The 23058-nt window shown below is 43.1% G+C and overlaps 1 protein-coding gene across 2 annotated transcripts in view; it reads right to left on the bottom strand.

The window, feature by feature from the left end:
• The window catches only part of LOC117429146 (double C2-like domain-containing protein beta), a 105679-nt gene extending 82905 nt beyond the window's left edge, over nt 1–22774 (bottom strand). Inside the window, exon 1 of one of the 2 annotated variants that reach the window (XM_058998352.1) lies at nt 22091–22774. In XM_058998352.1, coding sequence (XP_058854335.1) covers nt 22091–22409 — 319 coding nt within the window. In that variant the 5' untranslated portion in view covers nt 22410–22774. The remainder of the gene's footprint in view (nt 1–22090) is intronic. The other variant, XM_034048370.3, reaches the window with a different exon arrangement.
• Nucleotides 22775–23058: the final 284 nt, after the last annotated feature.

The raw sequence follows: 23058 nt of genomic DNA, 5'->3' as shown, positions 1-23058 counted from the left end.
AAAATAAAAAGGCACGAGGGCCAAACAAAAGGTATAAATACCAAACAAAAGGCTTTTAAACAAAACACGGAACAAAATCAAATTAAACAAGCATTTATTTATTTATGTATGTATATGTATATGTATGTGTGTATATATATATATATATATATATATATATATATATATATATACTCTTTTGCAGGCAACACTCACTTTGCGTCTCTCCAAAACCAAAGCACACTCCAAACAAAGGATTTCTCCTGGTTTTTTTATAGTCTGTGGCTGGAGCCCAATTAACCAATAATTAACAATTAACCAATTAAGGCTCCAGCCACATTCTCACATGTAATTTCGCAGGGAGGAATTTAAACCCCTCCCTGCCGATCCAAACCAAACAAGAATTATAATAAAAAAACATAATGAAAACAACAGTAAAAATAATAATAACAACACACATTATAGGGGTGAGCTGGCACCCCATCACAGTCATCAATATGTTTAAAAATATTATTGCAATATGGACAACATGGGACACAGCAGAGGTAACATAATTCATTTTTTGTAAAAACTGCAGGGTATTCTGTAACATTTGAAGAGTCCTTATGAGAACTTTAAAAAGTTACTTGGTACAGTTATCAAATAATGTGTTAAATTGGCTGAAATAGATCAACTTAATGTCCAGCGGTGTCCTCTGGTCATGGTTTCTGTACTGCACTTAAAGTATTAGTTTAGGTTAACTATGTCAACTCCTTTTAAGATTTTAAAGACCCTCCCAAGTCTCTTTTGTTCAAGGTGTGACAAAGCTTCTTTATACAGTAGAACTCTGAACACAATCTAGGGTTCCTAACACTGTCTTTGGTGGATAAAGCGCTCTTTTAACAAACAATACAAAACTAAAATAAATCCTAGATCCTGTTTTGGAGCACTAACTAAAATGAACAGGATCCCTAACATACAGCCAGACCGCTAATCCCGTTTACTGACTTTAAATATATTATGCACATATCACAGATTTAATATACTTTGTATTAACAAACACCATATTCAGGTCTATAGGTCCTTACCTTCACACAGACAGCTATTGTCTTTGAAACCTGTCCTTTTATACCTGCATGGCTTGTTAAATTACAAACAGATGAATTAGCTGAACTGACTGCCAGTAAATCCGTGTTCTGGGATAGCTGTGGCATTCTATGTCATTTTTCATTCCACATTTAAACAGCAAGAACTACATTTCTTTTTCCAACCCACATTTTTTAATGCCTACCTTACATCCCAGGGTCTTTCTGCTACAATCTTACCCCATATTCTACCACACAAGCTACATAGATTTAGTTCTTTCAGCTCAATGTTTTGTACAGTATAATACTCAGTAGCTTATTCTGCAATACATGTATTTGTCAAAGTGTAACTGGAACACTTTGGGTAGCTTATCGTATATTTAATTGTGCTACACTGGGAGCTGCCTTTCTCAAACAGTGTTGTGTGAGGCCTAATTTAACGGCAGTCTGGGCGGTTTTAGTCCCAATTCTTATTAGTGTTACAGCCCCCTGATAATCCGCTCATGGATTCTGTGCCAATGAGATCAGAAAACACAAAAAGAGGACAGCTGGAGGATTGGCAGGATTAGCTTCTCCTTGCAGAGGATGCTATAACAGAGCTGATGGTTGTAAAACTAGCCAGAGATCTGGGTTTCAGTAACAGGCAAGGTCTAGTCTGATGCCTGCAATAGCTATAGCACTGGCCTCTGACCTCGGAAGTCTAACCAATGTTTTAAAATGTATTGTCTTAGCTCTTATTGCAGAATTCTCACTGGACCTTGTTTTTTATATGCTACTCAAACAGATTGTGCAAGTACAGTGCAATAGATCCAGAGGATACAGCAGGAGCGTTTATACTGTAGTTATTACACGAATAAACCAGCCATCCTCAGGAGCTAAATATCCTAGTATAATTGACATTATTACATATTATATTGATATTAGCATATTTTCTTTACCTCACTACATGTAAACAGTCTACAGTCCCATATTTTGAATCACTGGGATCCCTTTAAGACTCAATTTGACAACATTTGAGCAGGGGTGTCATTTCAGACAATATATATATATATATATATATATATATATATATATATATATATATATATATATTTTTTTTTTAAATTACAAAATTTTCAGTGGGCTACAATATATAACATTTGCACAATTTTATCAAAAATAATCTTTATATATGTAACGAGGTTGCTCACGTCATTTTAATTAGGCACGTTTTATTGACAATGGTTTATAGTTGCCTCACTGTTTGATTTGTCACTTTTGATTTAATGACAAGCTTGGTTTCTTCTCACCCAAACTACGCTGTATTAATAACAGTCAAAGTATTTAAAACACTAGTGGAGGCTTTAAATAAATTGTTGATGCTCATAACATCCATATATTGTAACTCCTGAATGTGTCTAAGACTTTTGCACAGCCGTGTATATAAGAATAAAATTCATACATTTTCTTATGTTCTTATCACTTTGTGGTAGGTTAAGGCCCTGCACATGTGTATTTATAGTGTGTTGTGTATTTAGTTTATTCTTCCTTCGTGTTTTTGTAAATGCTCCACCTGAGATGCGCTGCCAGCTGAGTTTGTTTACAGGGAATCGCAGTCGAGGATTGGACGGCTGCAGTTCCTTGACCGGCTGGTGGGCGTGTCCCGACAGAGCATCCAGCAATGAAAGGGAGCCACTGACACACCGCCAAGCCACGAGCAAAGGACCAGGACTGTCCACACTACCCTGGACAACAAACCTGTCTTCAGTGAAAGAAACCAAACCTCCGAACACTGTGTAAGGATTAGTTTAGGGATTTTTAAATCACAAAAGTGTAACAAGGTGTGTCACTTGGACCTCCCTGTATATTGGGAGCAGTGCTCACTGTGTTCAGCTTCTGTTTTGTAGTTTTTCGTTTGTTATTGTAAATAAATCCTGAGCGCCTGTACGGCATTACAACTGCGCTTACCCACAACCCCCCACCACACCCTTAAATATTGCAGTTGAAAAATGAAGCACAACCCCCCCAACTAAGACATGAGATTATATCTGACGAGCTGGGCCTGGCTGGGCAAACAGGTTCTCAATTTAATTACATCAAATTAAATTAAGTTAAATTAACCCTGGTAATTTCATTCCTATTTTCTCTTGGCGTCCTTTTAACACATATTCCCACATCTTATATGAAATAAACACTCATCATTAACCTATGAAATAGCACGGGAATGTATTTAAGAATGTGTTTATTGTTCTGGCTGTTTTAAAAAGATTTGATCTGTTTTTTGTAATGTCATTTCCTTATTGCTTTGTTTCCAGGATGTGACATCAGAAGTCCCAGCCCTTTTACTTGCACTTGTAATTGTTACCTTGGCAACTTGACATATGAGCAGTTCCAGCTAGTACTGTAGTTGAAAACACAGACATCAAATATTTATGAAATGTGCTAGCATTACTATATACACATTATTTTAAGTAATATTTGCAACATAGGAACAGCAGGGAGTCAAAAGCTGATACTGTGTCCAAATGAACAAATTTCACGTCCCCACATTACACTGAAAAAATATTGTATAGTTAGTTAACCTGCAGCAAATGGCCATTCAAGTGCGTTTGGCTGGATAACAACAGAAAATAGCATGGTCCTGACATTGTGTGTCTCGCTAGAGTACCTATCTAAACAGAGAGGCCTATCATAAGCTATCACTCCAGCAGAATCAATCACTGTTAAGCCCTACAATAAGAGTAATGTATATTGAGATTGTTTATCACATCAGGAAAAGCAATAACCTACAAGACGGACAGGACAGGCCTCTCCAAACTGTGTTGGACTGACACTGGGGAGGGCTATAGGACAGCTATAGGGAGAGGATCACAGCTTAAACGTAGTGCTCCTCATCCATAGATTAATGGAGTGGTAAAAAAAACTCAGTACAGTTTATAGGGTGTAGGGCCACCTGCTTTGAGTCAGCCAGGTGTTACACAAGAACATTTGAAGTAATTGTAGCAAACAAAATAACTGCATAAATCGTACCCACTTTGCACCGAGAGGAGGTTTGGTTTCTTCTGATCCCGGTTCCATACATGGTGGCTGGAAGTTTGGTTTCTTCTGATCTTGGTTCCACACACGGTGACTGGTTTGGTTTCTTCTGATCTCGGTTCCACACACGGTGACTGGTTTGGTTTCTTTTGATCTTGGTTCCACACACGGTGACTGGTTTGGTTTCTTCTGATCTCGGTTCCACACACGGTGACTGGTTTGGTTTCTTTTGATCTCGGTTCCACACACGGTGACTGGTTTGGTTTCTTTTGATCTCGGTTCCACACCATGTGACTGCTTTGGTTTCTTCTGATCTCGGTTCCACACACGGTGACTGGTTTGATTTCTTTTGATCTCGGTTCCACACACGGTGACTGGTTTGGTTTCTTTTGATCTCGGTTTTACACACGGTGGCTGGAGGTTTGGTTTCTTCTGATCTCGGTTTCACACACGGTGGCTGGAGGTTTGGTTTCTTCTGATCTCGGTTTCACACACGGTGGCTGGAGGTTTGGTTTCTTTTGATCTCGGTTCCACACACGGTGGCTGGAGGTTTGGTTTCTTTTGATCTCGGTTCCACACACGGTGGCTGGAGGTTTGGTTTCTTCTGATCTCGGTTTCACACACGGTGGCTGGAGGTTTGGTTTCTTCTGATCTTGGTTCCACACACGGTGACTGGTTTGATTTCTTTTGATCTCGGTTCCACACACGGTGACTGGTTTGGTTTCTTCTGATCTCGGTTTCACACACGGTGGCTGGAGGTTTGGTTTCTTCTGATCTCGGTTCCACACACGGTGACTGGTTTGGTTTCTTTTGATCTCGGTTCCACACCATGTGACTGCTTTGGTTTCTTCTGATCTCGGTTCCACACACGGTGACTGGTTTGATTTCTTTTGATCTCGGTTCCACACACGGTGACTGGTTTGGTTTCTTCTGATCTCGGTTCCACACACAGTGACTGGTTTGGTTTCTTTTGATCTTGGTTCCACACACGGTGAATGGTTTGGTTTCTTCTGATCTCGGTTCCACACACGGTGACTGGTTTGGTTTCTTCTGATCTCGGTTTCACACACGGTGACTGGTTTGATTTCTTCTGATCTCGGTTCCACACACTGTGACTGGTTTGGTTTCTTCTCATCCCGGTCCAAACACAGTGGTTGGGGGTTTGGTTTCTTTCAGCATAGCAACATAGATCTCAAATGTGCAGTTTCTAAAGAAACACATGTTATGGCAAACCTGCATTCTCAATGAAACAGCATCATTGAATGGATACTACAGCAGCGCCTAACCGAGTTTCTATATCCAGCACTCGATCAAAGTCTCAATGAGGGCTAGAACAACTACTATTGAGTCAAAGAGTTAAAATTGTCGACAAGTGGGTGCAGCCCTTACTGTAAACTAGATGCCACAGGCTTGGTTTATATAGCCTTTATTTGGAGTCACATTAGGATGGAGAAAAACTGCAGTGTCTAAGACTGCTGTAGCCAGAACATTTTTGACACAGGCAAACATAGAAATACCTCTAAGTTAGAAACGTTCTATTTTTGACCGTGCTAAGTGTCATATCCTGTTTACTCTGATTTCAGTTTTAAGTATATACCGACCCCATAACTGTTATAGGAATGTAATACATTGCTTCTTTATTATTATTTTATTTCAGTTATACTTTCCCCTATTTAATTTAGTTAAACATTTCCTTTACTATGATGTTTAATATTAAATGAGAGATTTTTGTATCTCAAATGGCATGATGAAGCCTTGTGACAGCTTTTGATGCGTTAATCATACAAACCCTTTCATTCTGGGCCAGCATTTTCATGATGCTTAGCCTACTTGTAAACTACAGAATGAAAACACTTTTAACAATTTATAAAACCCTTTTGGAGTTTTGTTTTAATAGAATCACACTTTGATACGGAAATGTTCAAAGAAGGAATACGCATTTGCATGATTTTGTAAGCAAAGAAGTAGTTTATATGGATGGGAACTTAAAATGTCATGTGACATATTTTATCAGAAAAAAAAATCTATATATTATTTTATTAATTAATACAATGTCTGAGTTTATGGGCCCGATTTTCAAAAGGGGTTTCATTTTCGGTGGAAACGGCAAAATCCACTGAATTCTTCCACAGGTTAATCCGTTAAAAAATATCTGCCTGTTTTCTAACATTGATCCTCCATTTTATCCGCCAGCGGATCACATTTCATGCATCATTTTCTGCGGTTCTAAATAAATAAGTAATGAGCATTTAAGCGGTTTTATCCAACAAAATAATACTTCCTGTTCAATTGTGTTCGCAAATGCTATATAAACACAATAATACCAAATCAGCAGAAAAATCAGTCAAAACGCAAATGCAAACACAAGGGTACATTTTTATTTCCATTCAGTCTTACCAATCGCTTGTTTAATTAGGACATAAAACAAACAAACATGATCGGAACAAATTATGGGAGTTTGAAAGGAGGTATAAATGCAGTGTACAAAAATGAAAAGGAATGAAAACTTTTTTTTTTGGATGAACACAAAAGCTTTAAATTAATCATTTATTTCAGGACGCTTAATTTCTCTCTACACAGATGAAGACAGGCTTTAGTCTAATACGTCCTGAAATAATTAAAAAAATAAATAAATAAATAATGTTGTCATTTTTATGTTATCCCAAGCCATATGTCTGCAGTGTATTTATAGCTTCTTATTCGCTAATATGCACAAATGTAACTAAAATTGAACAACTGGGCCCTGGGGGTATTTCGGTGGATAAATCGCCTCGGGCTGCTCATTTCAAAGTTAATACAAACACAGGAGGGAACCCCTCTAGGTCACCCATAAGTGTTTATCAGGGCCCAAACGGAATTTGGTACAAGAACAGCAGGCAAACATGGCACACATAGCAATATTGACATCAGGTTTACTGCAATATTTCAAAGTAGGAATCCATAAGTGGAAACCCTGTGTGTGATCCATACGTATTCTTCCCTGTCTAACATGGAATTTGCTTTCCTTGTCTAATAAGTTTTAAGTTTCGTGCTTTTCACATTTAATATAGCACACACAGACCTGAACAGGAAAAAGTCAATTTCAGTACCAGATTCTGTTTTGGGCCAAGATAAATACATATGAATGACATAGAGGGGTTCCCCTGTGCTTGTATTAACTTTAAAATGAGCAGCCTGAGGCTATTTATCCCCTGAAATACCCCCGTTACATATTCAATTTACATTTGTGCATATTACCAAATAAGAAGCTGGGATGCAAATAAAATGCCAGCTTCAGCATCGTCACATTGTTTTTATTGTTTTTTTTAGTTTGTTTGTTTGTTTTTTGAATTTTGTAATTTTCCAAAGTAGCCTATAGTTTGACACATTTGGGGCTACCCTGGAGAATAACTCAGATTAGTCTCACTTAGACACAAAGGGATGGTTGGATCTCCTTCAGATCACTTTGAGGTAAAATGAATTGTGTGCATTGCAATGGGATTGTATTCATGTATTTCAGCTTGGGATTGTAACACACACACACACACACACACACAGACACACCGCTGCACAAACAGTTATCATTTCAATACATATACTCCCCTAAAATCCCTTAATCACTCCTTAATTTAAATTAAATGTAAGCCACTTTTTTAAATGAACGTGCTGCAGAAGACCCTGCAGTGTTTACAAGAAACACATTATGTTACCTTTGCTATGTGCTGTGTTGTTCGGATCAGTGTTACATTTTTAAACAGTTCACATTTTTATCACACATCATGGATAATAAATCAACTGGGAATACATTTATCAACATTTTATTTGGGAGTGTTTGCCAGAAGGGTGAGAATTTCTCTAATAAGGAGACCACACTCCCTTCTGCAACAATGCAGGTTTTGGTTTCTACATGCGCTGCTCAATTCAATCACCAATATTGTTGCAGGAAGGAGCATGAACTGGATACACTGCAATGTTTAGAAGAACGAATCTCTTTCTCCTGGAGAAAAGTTCCTGAGTATTGAAAAAAGTTATTCCCTAGTTGATTTACCTATGATGTGTGAATAAAACTATAAAAGAAAATCGTTATTATGTTGAAAAATATATTGCTTTGATATGAAAAATACGGGACACAACAAACATGAAGTCATGTAATTCTGTAAACACTGCAGGGGGTATAACACAAGGTGCTAATGAATGGAAATTGGGGCCTGAGAGTTGAGGAAGAAGAGACTGGTGAGTTGTGATAAGGGGGAGCTCTATCACCAGTAAAGCTTGGAGGTAATGGATTGAAACCACTCAATAACTCCTGTAAAAAAACCTGAACCCACAGTTCGGGGGTGAAATTAAGTTAAATACCCTTAAAACATGCAAAAAACTAAGGGGGTGTGACGAAGTGCCCACCCTTGTGTGCATTTTCTGTGTTATGTGTTGTATGGTACGTGTGTTAATGTTGGTGTATAGTCATTGGTACACAGGATATAAATGGGTCTGTGTTTCACGTGTATTTAAAAATGTATAATTGTATTTAGGCACGGGATTGCACATCACTGCACGTGCATTTAAAGTAAGTAATATCCGTGCACGAGGTTGCACGTAATTAATTCACGTGCTGGGATTCAAGTGAATAATTAATTAGTAATTGAATCCCAGCACAACAGTATAAATAGATGCACGTTTCATTCACTCAGGGTTGTGTGTTCGGTGAGTGGAGAACGGGATTGGAGATGGAGGTAATTGTTAAGAATAGAAGCTCACCGTGTTTGTCTGTGTAGTCCGTTTTGTTTGTCTCTTTATTTTGGCGTGAAGTGCCGTGTCCTGTGTTTTGTGTTCAACCCTTTTATTTTCTGTTCTGTGTAATTATTAAATGCTGAGCGAAAGCATTCGCTCAGCTTCACCAAACTCTACATCTCTCTCTGTTTATTTTCCTGTTTCTGGTCTGACGCCACCCACTCCGGCCGTCTTTGTGACACGTGGTGTCATCGTGGGATAATAGCGCCTCCAAGCGTCAGACCAGAGCAGGAACCGCATTTTTTGGGAAGAAATAAATAAATAAATTTGGATTACAAAAAAATATATATAAATAAATAAAATGGGATGGAAGGAGGATAAAGAGGTGAAGGACAGGGAGGAGGAGTGCCGCCTAAGGGCCAGACATCCATGGCGATTTAACAAGCCATCGCCGGGGTGCCTCCTCTGCGACCAGGATCATCTGTTCGCCAACTGTCCCTTCCGCTGCCCCTACCAAGAGGGAGAGGAGGAACTGGCCCAGGAGAGGAAGGGGAGGAGGAGGCAGAGAAGGAGAAAGGAGAAGAGGGAGCCTGAGCGTCCACAGCCCAAGCGGGAGGAGTCAGAGCGTCCACAGCCCAAGCGGGAGGAGCCTGAGCGTCCACAGCCCAAGCGGGAGGAGCCAGAGCATCCACAGCCCAAGCGGGAGGAGCCTGAGCGTCCACAGCCCAAGCGGGAGGAGCCTGAGCGTCCACAGCCCAAGCAGGAGGAGCCTGAGCATCCACAGCCCAAGCGGGAGGAGCCTGAGTGTCCACAGCCCAAGCGGGAGGAGCCTGAGCATCCACAGCCCAAGCGGGAGGAGCCTGAGCGTCCACAGCCCAAGCGGAAGGAGCCTGAGCGTCCACAGCCCAAGCGGGAGGAGCCCGAACGTCCTACGCCTGAGTGGGAGGAGCCTGAACGTCCTACGCCTGAGTGGGGGGAGCCCGAACGTCCTAAGCCCAAGAGGGGGGAGTCGGTGTGTCCACAGCCCAAAAGGGAGGAGTCGGTGCGTCCACAGCCCAAAAGGGAGGAGTCGGTGCGTCCACAGCCCAAAAGGGAGGAGTCGGTGCGTCCACAGCCCGAAGAGAGGGAAGTCGGGGCTTCCACAGCCCTAGGACCCAAGCTGCCAGCAGAGGGAGAATGCCTGCTGGTTCCACCTCCACCAGCAGAAGAACAATGCCTGCTGTCCCCATCTACACCAGCAGAGGAACAAGGCCTGCTGTCCCAGTGTCCACCAGCAGAGGAAGCATGCCTGTTGATTCACCTGCTGCTGCCGTCCCAAGAGCCAGAAGGGGAGGAGTTACAGGCTCAACCCCCTAAATTTTTCTGGGGGGGAGAAGGGCAGTATGCTGGTGTCCCCCAGCAGCCTCTATTTATGCTGCTGAAGGGAGCACGGCACACACCAGCCCAGCCGCCACAGCCTCTCTCTGAGTGGCCAGCATCCGCCCCATCGCCACTGCCTCCACCACAGTCCCCTGCAAGAGAGGCAGAGCCGCACCAGTCCCCTGCAAGAGAGGCAGAGCCGCACTAGTCCCCTGCAAGAGAGGCAGAGCCACACCAGTCCCCTGCAACGTCAGGAGACTACACGCTGCTCCCACCTCCATCATCAGGAGACTACACGCTGCTCCCACCTCCATCGCCAGGAGACTACACGCTGCTCCCACCTCTACCGCTTCCGCCACTAGGAGCAGAGCAGCAGGAGCTGCCTCTGCCTCCGCCACCTCCACCGCTTCCTCCACTAGGAGCAGAGGAGCAAGAGCTGCCTCTGCCTCCGCCACCGCCAGGAGCAGAGGAGCAGGAGCTGCCTCTGCCTCTGCCACCGCCAGGAGCAGAGGAGCAGGAGCTGCCTCTGCCTCCGCCACCGCCAGGAGCAGAGGAGCAGGAGCTGCCTCTGCCTCCGCCACCGCCAGGAGCAGAGGAGCAAGAGCTGCCTCTGCCTCCGCCACTGCCAGGAGCAGAGGAGCAGGAGCTGCCTCTGCCTCCATCACCATCAGGGGGAGAGGAGCAGGAGCTGCCTCTCCCTTCACTAGAAGGACCAGGACTAGATGCATAGGCTGCTGAAGGAAGCACGGGGAAGAACCGCCCGGCCGCAGAGGTCGAGAAGAGGGCCAACACCCACACCCCAGCTTGTCCTGACTCCCTGTCTCGCTTCGCCCAAGGATGCCTGCCTTGCTTCGCCCAAGGATGCCTGCCTTGCTTCACCCAAGGATGCCTGCCACGCTTCGCCCAAGGATGCTTGCCACGCTTCGCCCAAGGATGCCTGTCTGGCATCGCCTGGGGCTGCCTGTCGCGCCGCATCGCCTGGGGCTGCCTGTCGCTCCACATCGCCTGGGGTTGCCTGTCGCTCTGCATCGCCTGGGGTTGCCTGTCGCTCCGCATCGCCTGGGGTTGTCTGTCGCTCCGCATCGCCTGGGGTTGCCAGCCGCTCCGCATCGCCTGGGGCTGCCAGTTGCTCCGCATTGCAGCAGGAAGTACTGTGGCCGGAACCCCACCAAGGGGAGCTGCCGGTCACGAAGAAGGTGGGGGAGGTCAGGAGACCTGCTCCCACTGCAGCAGTTTTGCTGCCAGAGATCGTGGGTGAGGTCCGGAGACCTGCTCCCACTGCAGCAGTTTCGCTGCCGGAGATCGTGGGGGAGGTCCGGAGACCTGCTCCCACTGCAGCAGTTTCGCTGCCGGAAGTACTGTGGTCGGAGCCCCACAAAGGGGAGCTACCGGCTACGAAGAAGGTGGGAGAGGTCAGGAGACCAGCATCCCCCGCAGCAATTTCGCTGCAGGAGTGGACCAGCATGCTGTTAGCCGTGCCACTACCGACAGGGGTGCTGACAGCATTGCCAGCAATGGGCCCACTGAAGCCTCCCTTCCCAGCCCAAGACTTTGTTCTGGACTGCTGGGTTTTTAAGGGGGGAGGTGGCCATTGAGGCCATGTGTGCTTTGCACGGGGGGGGGGGTATATGTGACGAAGTGCCCGCCCCTGTATGTATTTTCTGTGTTATGTGTTGTATGGTGCGTGTGTTAATGTTGGTATATAGTCATTGGTACACGGGATATAAACGGGTCTGTGTTTCACGTGTATTTAAAAATGTATAATTGTATTTAGGCACGGGATTGCACATCACTGCACGTGCATTTAAAGTAAGTAATATGCGTGCACGAGGTTGCACGTAATTAATTCACGTGCTGGGATTCAAGTGAATAATTAATTAGTAATTGAATCCCAGCACAACAGTATAAATAGATGCACGTTTCATTCACTCGGGGTTGTGTGTTCAGTGAGTGGAGAACGGGATTGGAGACGGAGGTAATTGTTAAGAATAGAAGCTCACCGTGTTTGGGGGGTTAAGGGAAAAATAGCTTAAAATCTCATAAAATGAGTATTAGGGTCAGACTGTGTGGACATTTGTTCTGTGGCCATGTGTGCTGCACACAAAGGGGAGGTTAATTCCATCCTGTCAAAATCCATGTATGGAATGTGGCTGGGTCTTGATTGACTAATTTGACTAATTGATAGTCAAGCACCAGCCACATGGTATGTAAAGGGATCAAAACATAAGGTTATTATCATAACCCTGGTTCCCTGAAATAGAAATGTAACCATTACCGTATGGGTATTTACCTCCTAAAGACCCAAAACCTGAATATTGTATACGAAAGCTGCTCCGCAAGCCTGTGACACAGTCATAGCCCCACCCCCGAGGGCACAAAGGCACTGCGTTCACAGATCTTAGCGTTCCTACAAGCCTGCTGCAATCATGGACGCAGTGACCTTGAGGTTAATGGTTACATTTCTATTTCAGGTAACTAGGGTTATGATGATAACCTAACGTTCCCTTTCAAGTACGAAATGTAACCATTACCATATGGGTGAGTGTACCAAAGCCATCGTAAGGGCAAGATTGCAGAATGACTGGAATGCTACAAGGCTAAGCCGAGAGGCTGCCCTGTGCTTTACTATACGGAACCCCAGTAACAGGTAGCTATGGTAAAGAAATTGAGGAAGAAACTCACCTCCATGCCTGTGTTGTAAGGGTCGACTGAGAAGCCAGCCTTAATGCTAGTTCCAAAGCCAGGGTTTTGAGGATCCACGACATTCAGTCTGTAGAACCTAGTGAAGGTATGGGGAGTAGCCCACACCACTGCATTGCAAATGTCATTGATAGATGCACCCTGGAATAAAGCCCATGAAGTTGCCATGCCCCTGGTGGAATGTGCACTGAGTTTTTCTGAAGGGGGCAAGTTGGCCAGCTCATGGCCGCTGTTTAGACAGGGAGGCAAAGAGGTTCCTGGGAGGCAAAGAGATCTATCTCTTCTCTATCGAAACTCTCCCAAATGAGGCGTACCACCTCGGAATGAAGCCTCCACTCTGAGCTGCTGGGGACTCCCCTTGAGAAGAGGTCCGCCACCCCGGGCAGACGTACTGCCTGCAGTGAGAGGAGGTTCTTGTGTGCCCAGAGCAAAAGCTTGCGGGCCACACGATGGAGGTGGGCGACCTGAGGCCGCCCTGGTGGTTGATGTAAGCCCCCACTGTTGTGTTGTCTGTATGGACTAGGGCTGTCAGTTAAGCCTTCAAATAGCAATAGATTAATTGGGCACACAAAATATAATCGTTAGAAAAAATATCGATGATTGTACCGCCCACAGAAATTTTCGCACTCCCCTCCCACCGACGTGATTATTTGAATATCATTGCTGTTCAGTAAAAGCTTGTGCACAACAATGGAATGTGAGGGGTAATTAACTGTAATATAGCTTTGCGAGTGGTACTGTAGGAGTACCGGCATAAAAATGTTTTATTAGTGTGGGCGGCACTGATTGTACTTGTAGGAACAATTCAATAATTGATAATTTAATGTTTATCTGGGTTGATTAGTTCTCTTACTAACAATATTTAATAGACGTGTTACAAAGATTGAGGATTTACTATGAACACACATTCACACGCAGACACAAGGAATGGTTAATCAATAATAGTATTTTATTAAGTACACAAATAATAAACAGATATCATAAGTCATAAAGTAAATCTCTTAGTCTCTAAGCACAAACACAGTTCTAAAAGCTCTCACTACACTCATGCTTGACTAGCAGGCAATTGAAATATGACACCGCCTGTCTCCTCACACACAAGCAGCACTCGAGCAAGCTGTGACGTAGTTGCTTGCTCTCACACACACGCCCACATACAAGCACAGCCTCAGACTGAAACGATGCAGACAATCTTAGAATATATCACATTAAGTGTATTAATGGTATATAGATTAAGTATATGGCAAGTTTACTTTTAAAGAAATTCTTCATACAACAATATGAGGTAGATTACTTATAGTTACTTCATCAAGTTTCACTAAAAGTTATTTCACACGCAAAGTGTGCAAACTAAATAATTAACAGCTCAATTATATGTGAATGTCTTAGAATTAATTAATTTAGTTCCATGAAAGGAAAATGCAACTGGAATTATACTCAGTGGTTCCTTGAAGCTTAGACTTTTGGTCCGCTGGTTTGGAAACTCAATCTGTTGAAGTATCCAGTACAAAAACTCTCCTCTCCACAACAAAGTCTTCAATCCTTCAATCCAAACTTGGCAACAAAGCATCTCAATTCTCTATAGAATCGACAACAGCGCCCATCCGCTCTGTCCTCTTCGCTGAATCTTTTAGCTACACAGGTAGCAGGGCATTCTTTTGGATACTGTGGTTTTAGGTGTACAACAGACCCAGACTAGTTTGTCTGATAACAGTCTCTGTAAGTTTTACGGCAGTCCTCCAGCCGGGCCTCAGTCTCGTTGCTTGTGGTATTGACTCGCTTGCAGCTTGCTTCCTCTTCTTGGGTCCGTTTTCAGGCAGAATCCCGGAGTTGCAGCTTTGCTTAGCAGAGTGACAGCACCTTGTTTAGCATTCGTGTGGAGTGCAAAATGTTCAGTTTTGCTTGGATATTTATAGTCTTTTTAGCTGAGTAACCACTTTTCATGAGATCATTTGTGTATCTTGCCTTTTTAACTCACGCATCTTTGAGATTTGTCCTTTGTCTGCTTCCTTTCATCCAGCAGCTTGTTGTTGCAGTTGGGTCTATATTTTATGTCTTCTCTTCACTGTACTTTCAGCCTCACCCAGTCTAGACCCCCCCTCCTAGCCCTGGTCATCTTCAGTTCAGTATTCCTGCCAGGAACCAAGGGGCCCTTTTTCTTAAGACACAGCAGTTTGTACGGACAAGCACATGTCTCCCTTGAACCTCCTGCAAAAAATTCTGCAAGGCCAGGTAAACTGCTTGCAGCTCAAAAAGATTGATGTGGAGACCCTGCCAAGGGAGGTTCCACACATCCGGCCATTCTACACTGTGCCCCAACCCAGGCTGGACATGTCCGTGGTGATGACCTCCCTTCTGGTGACACTGCCCAGCACTACTCCGAGGTGTAGATGGGCCTGCTGTTTCCACCAGGAGAGTGCCTTTAGACAGTGATGAGACACTGTCAATAGGTGGTTGTGGTTCAATGTGGGTTGAAAAACCCAGCTGTTGAACCAGGCCTGCAGAGGGCGCATGCGCAGGAGACCCAATGGAAGGGTCTGGGAAGCTGCTGCCATCAAGCTCAGAAGTTTCTGGAACGTCACTACTGTGAGCGCTCTGTTGAGCTGAAAGAGCTCCAAACAGGCAGCTATTCTTTGAACTCTGCCGTCTGACAGAGTGGACAGCGTGGCCGTGGAGTCCAAGAACAATCCTATATAGGAGACTGTCTGAGAAGGCATGAGCTGGCTCTTCGCATGATTCACCTGGTCTGATTGACTGGAACACCGTTGCCTCGTGCATATTCTGGACCTCCGGCTCAGATACAGGTTGACCTGTCTGAGGTCGAGGATTGATCTGAGGCCACCATCCCGCTTGGGCACTAGGAAATACCTGCAGTAGAATCCCCTCCTCACACATGAGAAGGTCTGTCATGTGAATAGCCCATTTTTGCAGCAGAACTGCTACCTCCTGAGACACCACAGTAGCGTCTTGCGGGTCTGTGACTGATGTAGTCACGCCCCGAAAGGGAGGGGGTCCATGCTTGAATTGCTGAGAATAGACAGCCTGAACGGTAGTAAGCACCCAGATGTCCATAGTGCATTGACGCAAATACTCCAGATGGCGCCCTGGGCCTGTGGCAGCAAGCTCCTAGCTGCTTGGTCTGCAGCTTCTGTCTCTGCGCAGGGCAGTGGAACCTATTAAAGCCTCCGCGGTGAGCAGCCATGGGCTGGTTTCCGAACATCACCTCAGTGAGTGCAGCTGGCTGTGCTGGTCTTTGAGGCCGCTGGGGCCCAGGTTTGCAGCTGGTTTACACCTTTGTGCAATCGGGACTTCTAAAAGCAGTGCCTTGTCCCCGATAGCAAGCTGCCTACGTGCAGCTATCAGCGCAGCCAGGTTCCTACCCGCGGCCTGCCCACTGCGCTTGGACACATGGAGCAGGTTCTTGTTACACTTTTATTACACGTGTGCTGTAGCACCACATTGCAGACAGGCCTGCACACAGTCTCTGTAAAAACACACAAGGAAAAATTTACTTATCTGAACAAGGCTCTCCGAACAGGTCAGTCTTGAAAGGAAAAATGGCGTGAGATCGATAAGCACAGTGCCTTTGTGCCCTCGTGGGCGGGGCCACAACTGCATCACAGGCTCGCGGAGCAGCTTTGGTATACAATATTCAGGTTTCAGGTCTTTAGGAGATAAATACCCATAGGGTAATGGTTACATACGTGAAAGAGAATCATTTGTTTAGTAAGAGGTAGCTAGAAGGAGAGTTCAGTGAAGGCTAATGCCCAATGTGAACAAAGTGAGTAAACACAGCGTGATAGCTGAAGCTGGGTGTGTTGATTTGTAGTTTGATATTGTTTTGTTTAAACCTTTATTTTGTTCCTGTGTTTTCGTTCCTGTTTTGTTTGTATTTGTAAATAAAAGTGCACATCCATGCTTTAAACTGCAGCTTCCTGCTTCCAGCTTCCGGAACCAGCCTTGTTTGCTACCCTTTCACATGCAGAGACACATTTGGGCTCTTTGTTGAACTCTCTCCAGGTACATAATGTCCCCTTGGTGCTGTGGTGACATGGACACAGTATTCTAAGTGTGGTCTCATCAGTGCATTATACAAACATTATAAGGACTGTATGGAATGTATCCCTTTTCTCAAGACTTGGAGAATAAGGGTAGTGGTTGTGACTGATAATTGAACCTGGGTCTCTCATTCAGACACAAGCTGTGTGTCTATTCAATTACTATTCAATGCTGTTAGCTACCAAGACAGCTGCTTGACCGCTTTTTGTTTTTTTTGTGGTGTTGACTGGTTACCTGCCTCCAATGCTTCACATTCAATGACAGGAAAGTTAACAGCCAGAACCACTGCTTTGCTATACAGCCTATTTAAAAAAAGAGTGACTGTCTGCAAAAAGCACAGCCAAGGAAGCAATAAATCTAATTTCACAAGCGACAAAGATTACCTCGGCTTTACATTTGAATTTATCAGGCAGCCCTGCAGTGTTCCAAAAGAGAGCACAGAATATGGGAGGTGGTCGTTAGGTTATGTACCCCCAAATTCTTATTGGGGCTTTTTAAGATCAATGCAGGTGTACAACATATCAGGCTTCAAGTGCATATAACATGACATGCGTCCCTGCCTTTTCTCAGTATAGCTATCCGACTGTTCTGACAGCGGGCATGCAGGTACCCTTCATTTTGTGCCATTGAGCTCTCACATTTCTACATGCCTTTGCAGTGTGAAACACGGAAGGCTGTACAAAGAAGCCAGTGGCTTTTTCTTTATTCTTAAAACCTTTGAACAGTGACAAAACCAAGGCTCTAATTTAGTTGTTTTCATGTGGGTCAAGCCCGGAATCAGATTTTTTAAAATGTTTTTGCTACGACTATGTGGGGAGCCAATCCTTTTTAATGGGCTATAAAATTGCAGGGGCTCTCACAACTGCAGGGGAGTTCAAACCGACTCATCTAGTTTAAAATCCCTTTCTCGAATTCGGCTGGTGGTCGGTCTTGGTTTTTGGTACTGATTGTATTATGCACACATCTCAACTCTGAAGCGCACTGCATCATCATTTTCCAGGAGGATTCTGGGAGGGAGAAGCTATTGTAGCAGCTCTAATTCATGCTGATAAGACTTCCTCTTTTAGCTGGTAGCACCATCTAAGAATGGGTTACCTCTCTCCCAAGGAACTTACTGACCAGAGGAGGCCATTTGGCCCATCACTGCTTATTCAGTTTTAGTAGCTGATTCACCCCAGAACTGTCAAGGATCCCAGTGATTCAGTATCAAAAACATGGTTAGCTAACCCATCCCATACCCTCACCACTCTCTGTGTAAAAAAAAAACAACACACTTCTGTACACGAGAATGGGTGTGATAGAAACACTCTCTCTACAGTAGAATGGGTGTGATAGAAACACTCTACAGTAGAATGGGTGTGATAGAAACACTCTCTCTACAGTAGAATGGGTGTGATAGAAACACTCTACAGTAGAATGGGTGTGATAGAAACACTCTCTCTACAGTAGAATGGGTGTGATAGAAACACTCTCTCTACAGTAGAATGGGTGTGATAGAAACACTCTCTACAGTAGAATGGGTGTGATAGAAACACTCTCTCTACAGTAGAATGGGTGTGATAGAAACACTCTACAGTAGAATGGGTGTGATAGAAACACTCTCTCTACAGTAGAATGGGTGTGATAGAAACACTCTCTACAGTAGAATGGGTGTGATAGAAACACTCTCTCTACAGTAGAATGGGTGTGATAGAAACACTCTACAGTAGAATGGGTGTGATAGAAACACTCTCTCTACAGTAGAATGGGTGTTATTTATTTCGGATGGCATTTACAGTACGTATTAGTTGTTTCCTTTTCATGATATCTTTTTGAAACAGTTGTTTATAGATTCTGTTATACAAACAAATACGGTAATTTTTTTTACCACCATGGTGTTTGTTTGAATATTTGAATATTTGTTAATTTATACATTCTTTAATTACTTATAATTAAAGAATGTATAAATTTTTTTATTTGCTAACTGTATTTTAACACAATTACTTCTATTGCAAAGTGTAGTAACAACATTTGCAAAAAGATATTTTGTTTATATATTTTTGTGGGGTCACCATTTCACCAAAACTTTTTATTGTAGGGATCTTGACTCCAGAAACCAACATGAGAATGACCCAGGGGCTGTCACTCCTCTTGAATAATTCCATATTAATGAATTAATACTGATAAAGGGTGTCATAGAAAAATGTGTCTTGAACGCGTCATGTCATATCAATTCAATAGGAATGGTAACTTCATGACTCCTGACATAACTTCATACAGCAGGATGGTATCCCAGCTTTGCAAGTGAGAGAGAGCACCTCAATCCAGACCTGAACACCCTCATTCAGTTCAGGGTGAGAGAGAACACCTCAATCCGGACCTGAACACCCTCATTCAGTTCAGGGTGAGAGAGAGCACCTCAATCCAGACCTGAACACCCTCATTCAGTTCAGGGTGCGAGAGAGCACCTCAATCCAGACCTGAACACCCTCATTCAGTTGAAAGACAATTATGCCAAATTGGGCCAAATGTCATGGTGGTTTTGTGATGTGGATTAAGACAGATTTGAACCTAGCTAGATTTATAACCTATATGTAAACATCAATCTCTCTTTCCTACGTTCACATGAAGAAGAGACCTTTGAGGTCTTGAAAGCTTATGATACATTATTGTTTAGTTAGTCCAATAAAATGTATCACATCTCCTTCTCTTTGTAACTTAGCTAGTTAAACTTCCAGTTGCACCTTCTAGCCATCAATTCTATGAGCAAATCCCTTGTGGTGCCGGAAAAAATACCCAAATTAGATTACTGCATCTATTTCTATACACTGAACTGGCAATCTCTTATGCTACATGTAACACAATTGCTCATCAAACAAGCTTGCTGCCTTCTAATAACATCCTCCTTGATATATATATATATATAGAGAGAGAGAGAGAGAAAGAGAGAGAGAGAGAGAGAAAGATACACAGTAGATGCCGGTTATTAGCAACCCTGATAAAGACAACTTTTGGTCATAACAACATTTTCCGAATTCTGATATTAGCTACTGCACGCCTATTGACAACTTTATTACTAGTTGCCAGTGCTACAGAGCGCACTTGCGTGATTTATGCACATACTTAGAAACTCCACATACACTTGAAATATATTTGCTTACGATTGTAAGTCGCCCTGGATAAGGGCGTCTGCTAAGAAATAAATAATAATAATAAAAATAATAATACTTCATGCAGTTTTTATAACACACTGACTTTGCAACTGCATATTTCTGGTGGACTGAGGCAGAATCGTGGCTTTGAAACTGGCTACGAAGCGGCACGCAAAATTGAGATGGATTTACAGCGGGAGGTGGTACACTGTAAAAAGCAGACAACGTTGGAGAATTTATTATTTTAAAATTGTGTTGTTTAGAATTGATTATAAGTACAACACATATTTTTTATGTTTGCTTTGCTCATTACAAGGCTAATTGTAGTACACAGTTGTGTAGTACTATTTAAGCCTACTCCCTTTTTTTTTGTTTGTTTTACACATGCGTGAAGTAAACAGCTCTATGTTTGGGTGTTTTGTGTTTCTCATGTTAATTGTTAAACATTGTAACATTTAAAACACATGTATTTCAGAGCCATATTTGTACAGCTACAGTATGTACCATTGTTCCATATACTATAAATACACTTGAAAACGGGGGCTTTTCGCTTATTGTTAACTTTCGGTTAATGCCAACTTTTTGCTGGGAACCGAGAGGTTGTTAATAAGCTGCATCTACTGTATATATATATATAGGAGGTTTATCTGTACAGAAATGTGTACAAAAAATTAAACAAATGAAATGGTTATTTTGGGTGTACAGAAAAGGTTTAAATTAATAACAACCTTATTTATTTCGGGATTTATTTGTCCAAAACGTCCTGAAATACTTTTTTTTTTTTATTGTTTAAACCTTTTGTGTACATCCAAAAAAACCCTTTTCATATTTTCATTGATATATATGTATCTGCTATGCTTTCTCTTGCTGATCAATCACTTTTAAAATGCTGCCATTTGCCATCACTGTCATGTTTCCCAAATGAAAAGCTAATCACAGATGCCTCTATGCTACCAACAAATTAAACAGGCTTATTTAGTTTGTAGCATAAATAGTAAGCTTTTGTACTTCTCGTGGTCCTTAAGTCATTCTCACCTCTGGGGCGGATGAAACACTGACTCGACTACAATTTTAATCAGATACAAAGTGTTTTTTTCTAATGTTATTTGGTGGTTATTGAATTTGCAATAAATGGTCTCATCAATCTCCAACTATGTTGTGCCATTAGGGAATTATTTCCCAATAATTTTCCATTGAATTCCAATACACCTGTTGGTACCAACCATACTGGTTAGCCATTATTCAACATGAATTCACCTATTTCGATGGTAATACAAAACACTGTGTTACGGCTGCTATAGTTAGCGATTCAGAACACTGTTATGCCTGCAACAGTGACACAAAACACTGGTATGACTGTTTTATTTGGTAATACAAAACACTGTTATGAATGCTGTAGCTATTGATACAAACACTGATATGACTGCTATAGTTTACAATATCAGACATTGTGCAGTGGTTGCTGTGCTGCAGTTAGTAAAAACAGAAACTGTGTTATGGCTGCTATAGTTAGAATACAAAACACAGTGTGTTGACTAGTTAACAGTATCAAACATTGTGCAATAGTTGCTATACTATAGTTAGTAATACCCAACACTGGTTTATAGTATATATGGTCCGATTTGTAATAGTAATACATTTTGTCTTAATAGCTGTTCAATTTTGTGTGATCTGATCAATCTCTGCAGTTAAACACACATATAGCTGCTATACTGTAGTTAGTAATAACAAAAACTGTTGTGGCTTCTCCAGTTCGTATTTGCAACATTTGCAACAGGTAAAGCCAAACACTGTCTTATACATGCAATGGACAGCTATGCCATACAAAAGCTACTACTGATTAAAAAAGACTGTTATACTTCATGCTTCAGGTAAACAAAACACTGAGGGTTATTTTGAACTATGAGGAGAAACCACCTGTTCATTTTACAAAACTTGAAACAATCAAATAATTCTCTCAAGCACTCTCAGGCAGTTTATAAAACATTCACATGCTGAAGTAGCACCAGTTCATTGCTGTGTAATACCTGTGGTAGTGCTGCTATTCCCAGATGAAAGTGAAGCATGGTTACTTACTGGAGTCGTCAGAGTCGTAGCCCTCCACTTCAGGCTCTTCTTCTTTCTTGGAGGGCGCGGCCATGGCTCCAAAGACCCTGTCGATGTCCTCATCCTCGCGCTGGGTTTCTGAAGGCGTAAGGGAAGAGGGCTGGCTAGTAGAGGAGTGCAGAGAGCCTGTCCGGCTGATAGCAGGGGCCGCTGTGGGGGGAAGACCCCGCGGGAAGCGGGGGAAATAATCAGAGATCTGTTTGATAGGCTGAATGGGGCCGGGGCAGACATCGATAGCCATATGCTCCTGTATACTTATAGTCATCTTCTCGCCTTTGCGGAGTGTCATGCATGCGACCCTTTGCCTTACAACCCGAGCCCACCAAGAAAACCAAAAGAATCCCACCAAGAAAATCTTTTTCTAGCCCTACTCCTAGGTCTACCCCCCCAAAGAAACGATGAAGTGGACTACATGGAGAACACTACACTGAAGACTCTGTGTGCTCTAAACATGCTGCCTGCCTGCCTGCCTGCCTTCAGCACTAGCTGCTCTGAACAGCTCCTCTCTCTCTCTCTGCTCCAGAGAGGGAGTGTTTATGGGTGTGTGTATGAGAGGGAGGGAGAGACAGGGATTGGTATCTGGGAGGAGACTGAAAGACATATCATTGCTTAGCGACCAGACAGTAAACAGGAACTAAAGGAATGAGCCCTTGATTAACTGCTCCGGCATCTGTCAGCTGGTTAGTCCAGTTCAAGAATAACAGTCACCACATTTACTGTTGAATCCAATCTATGATGCTAGTTTTTCCATATTGTCACTGATCTCTCATCCCTATCTCCAATAGAGGCCCGTATTCAATTCTGGTTCAGGTCTTAAGTTTGATGGCCTCAAATCAGCCCCCCCCCCCAAAAAAAAAAAAAAAAAACAGGACTAAATTGCAGGCAGGGGTGTTCAGGTCAGGATTGAGGTCCTCTTCTCTCGCTCTCTCTCGTTTCTC

This window comes from Acipenser ruthenus, chromosome 24, assembly GCF_902713425.1.
Source record: "Acipenser ruthenus chromosome 24, fAciRut3.2 maternal haplotype, whole genome shotgun sequence".
NCBI lineage: Eukaryota > Metazoa > Chordata > Actinopteri > Acipenseriformes > Acipenseridae > Acipenser > Acipenser ruthenus.
This window is presented reverse-complemented; position numbering and strand designations above follow the sequence as displayed.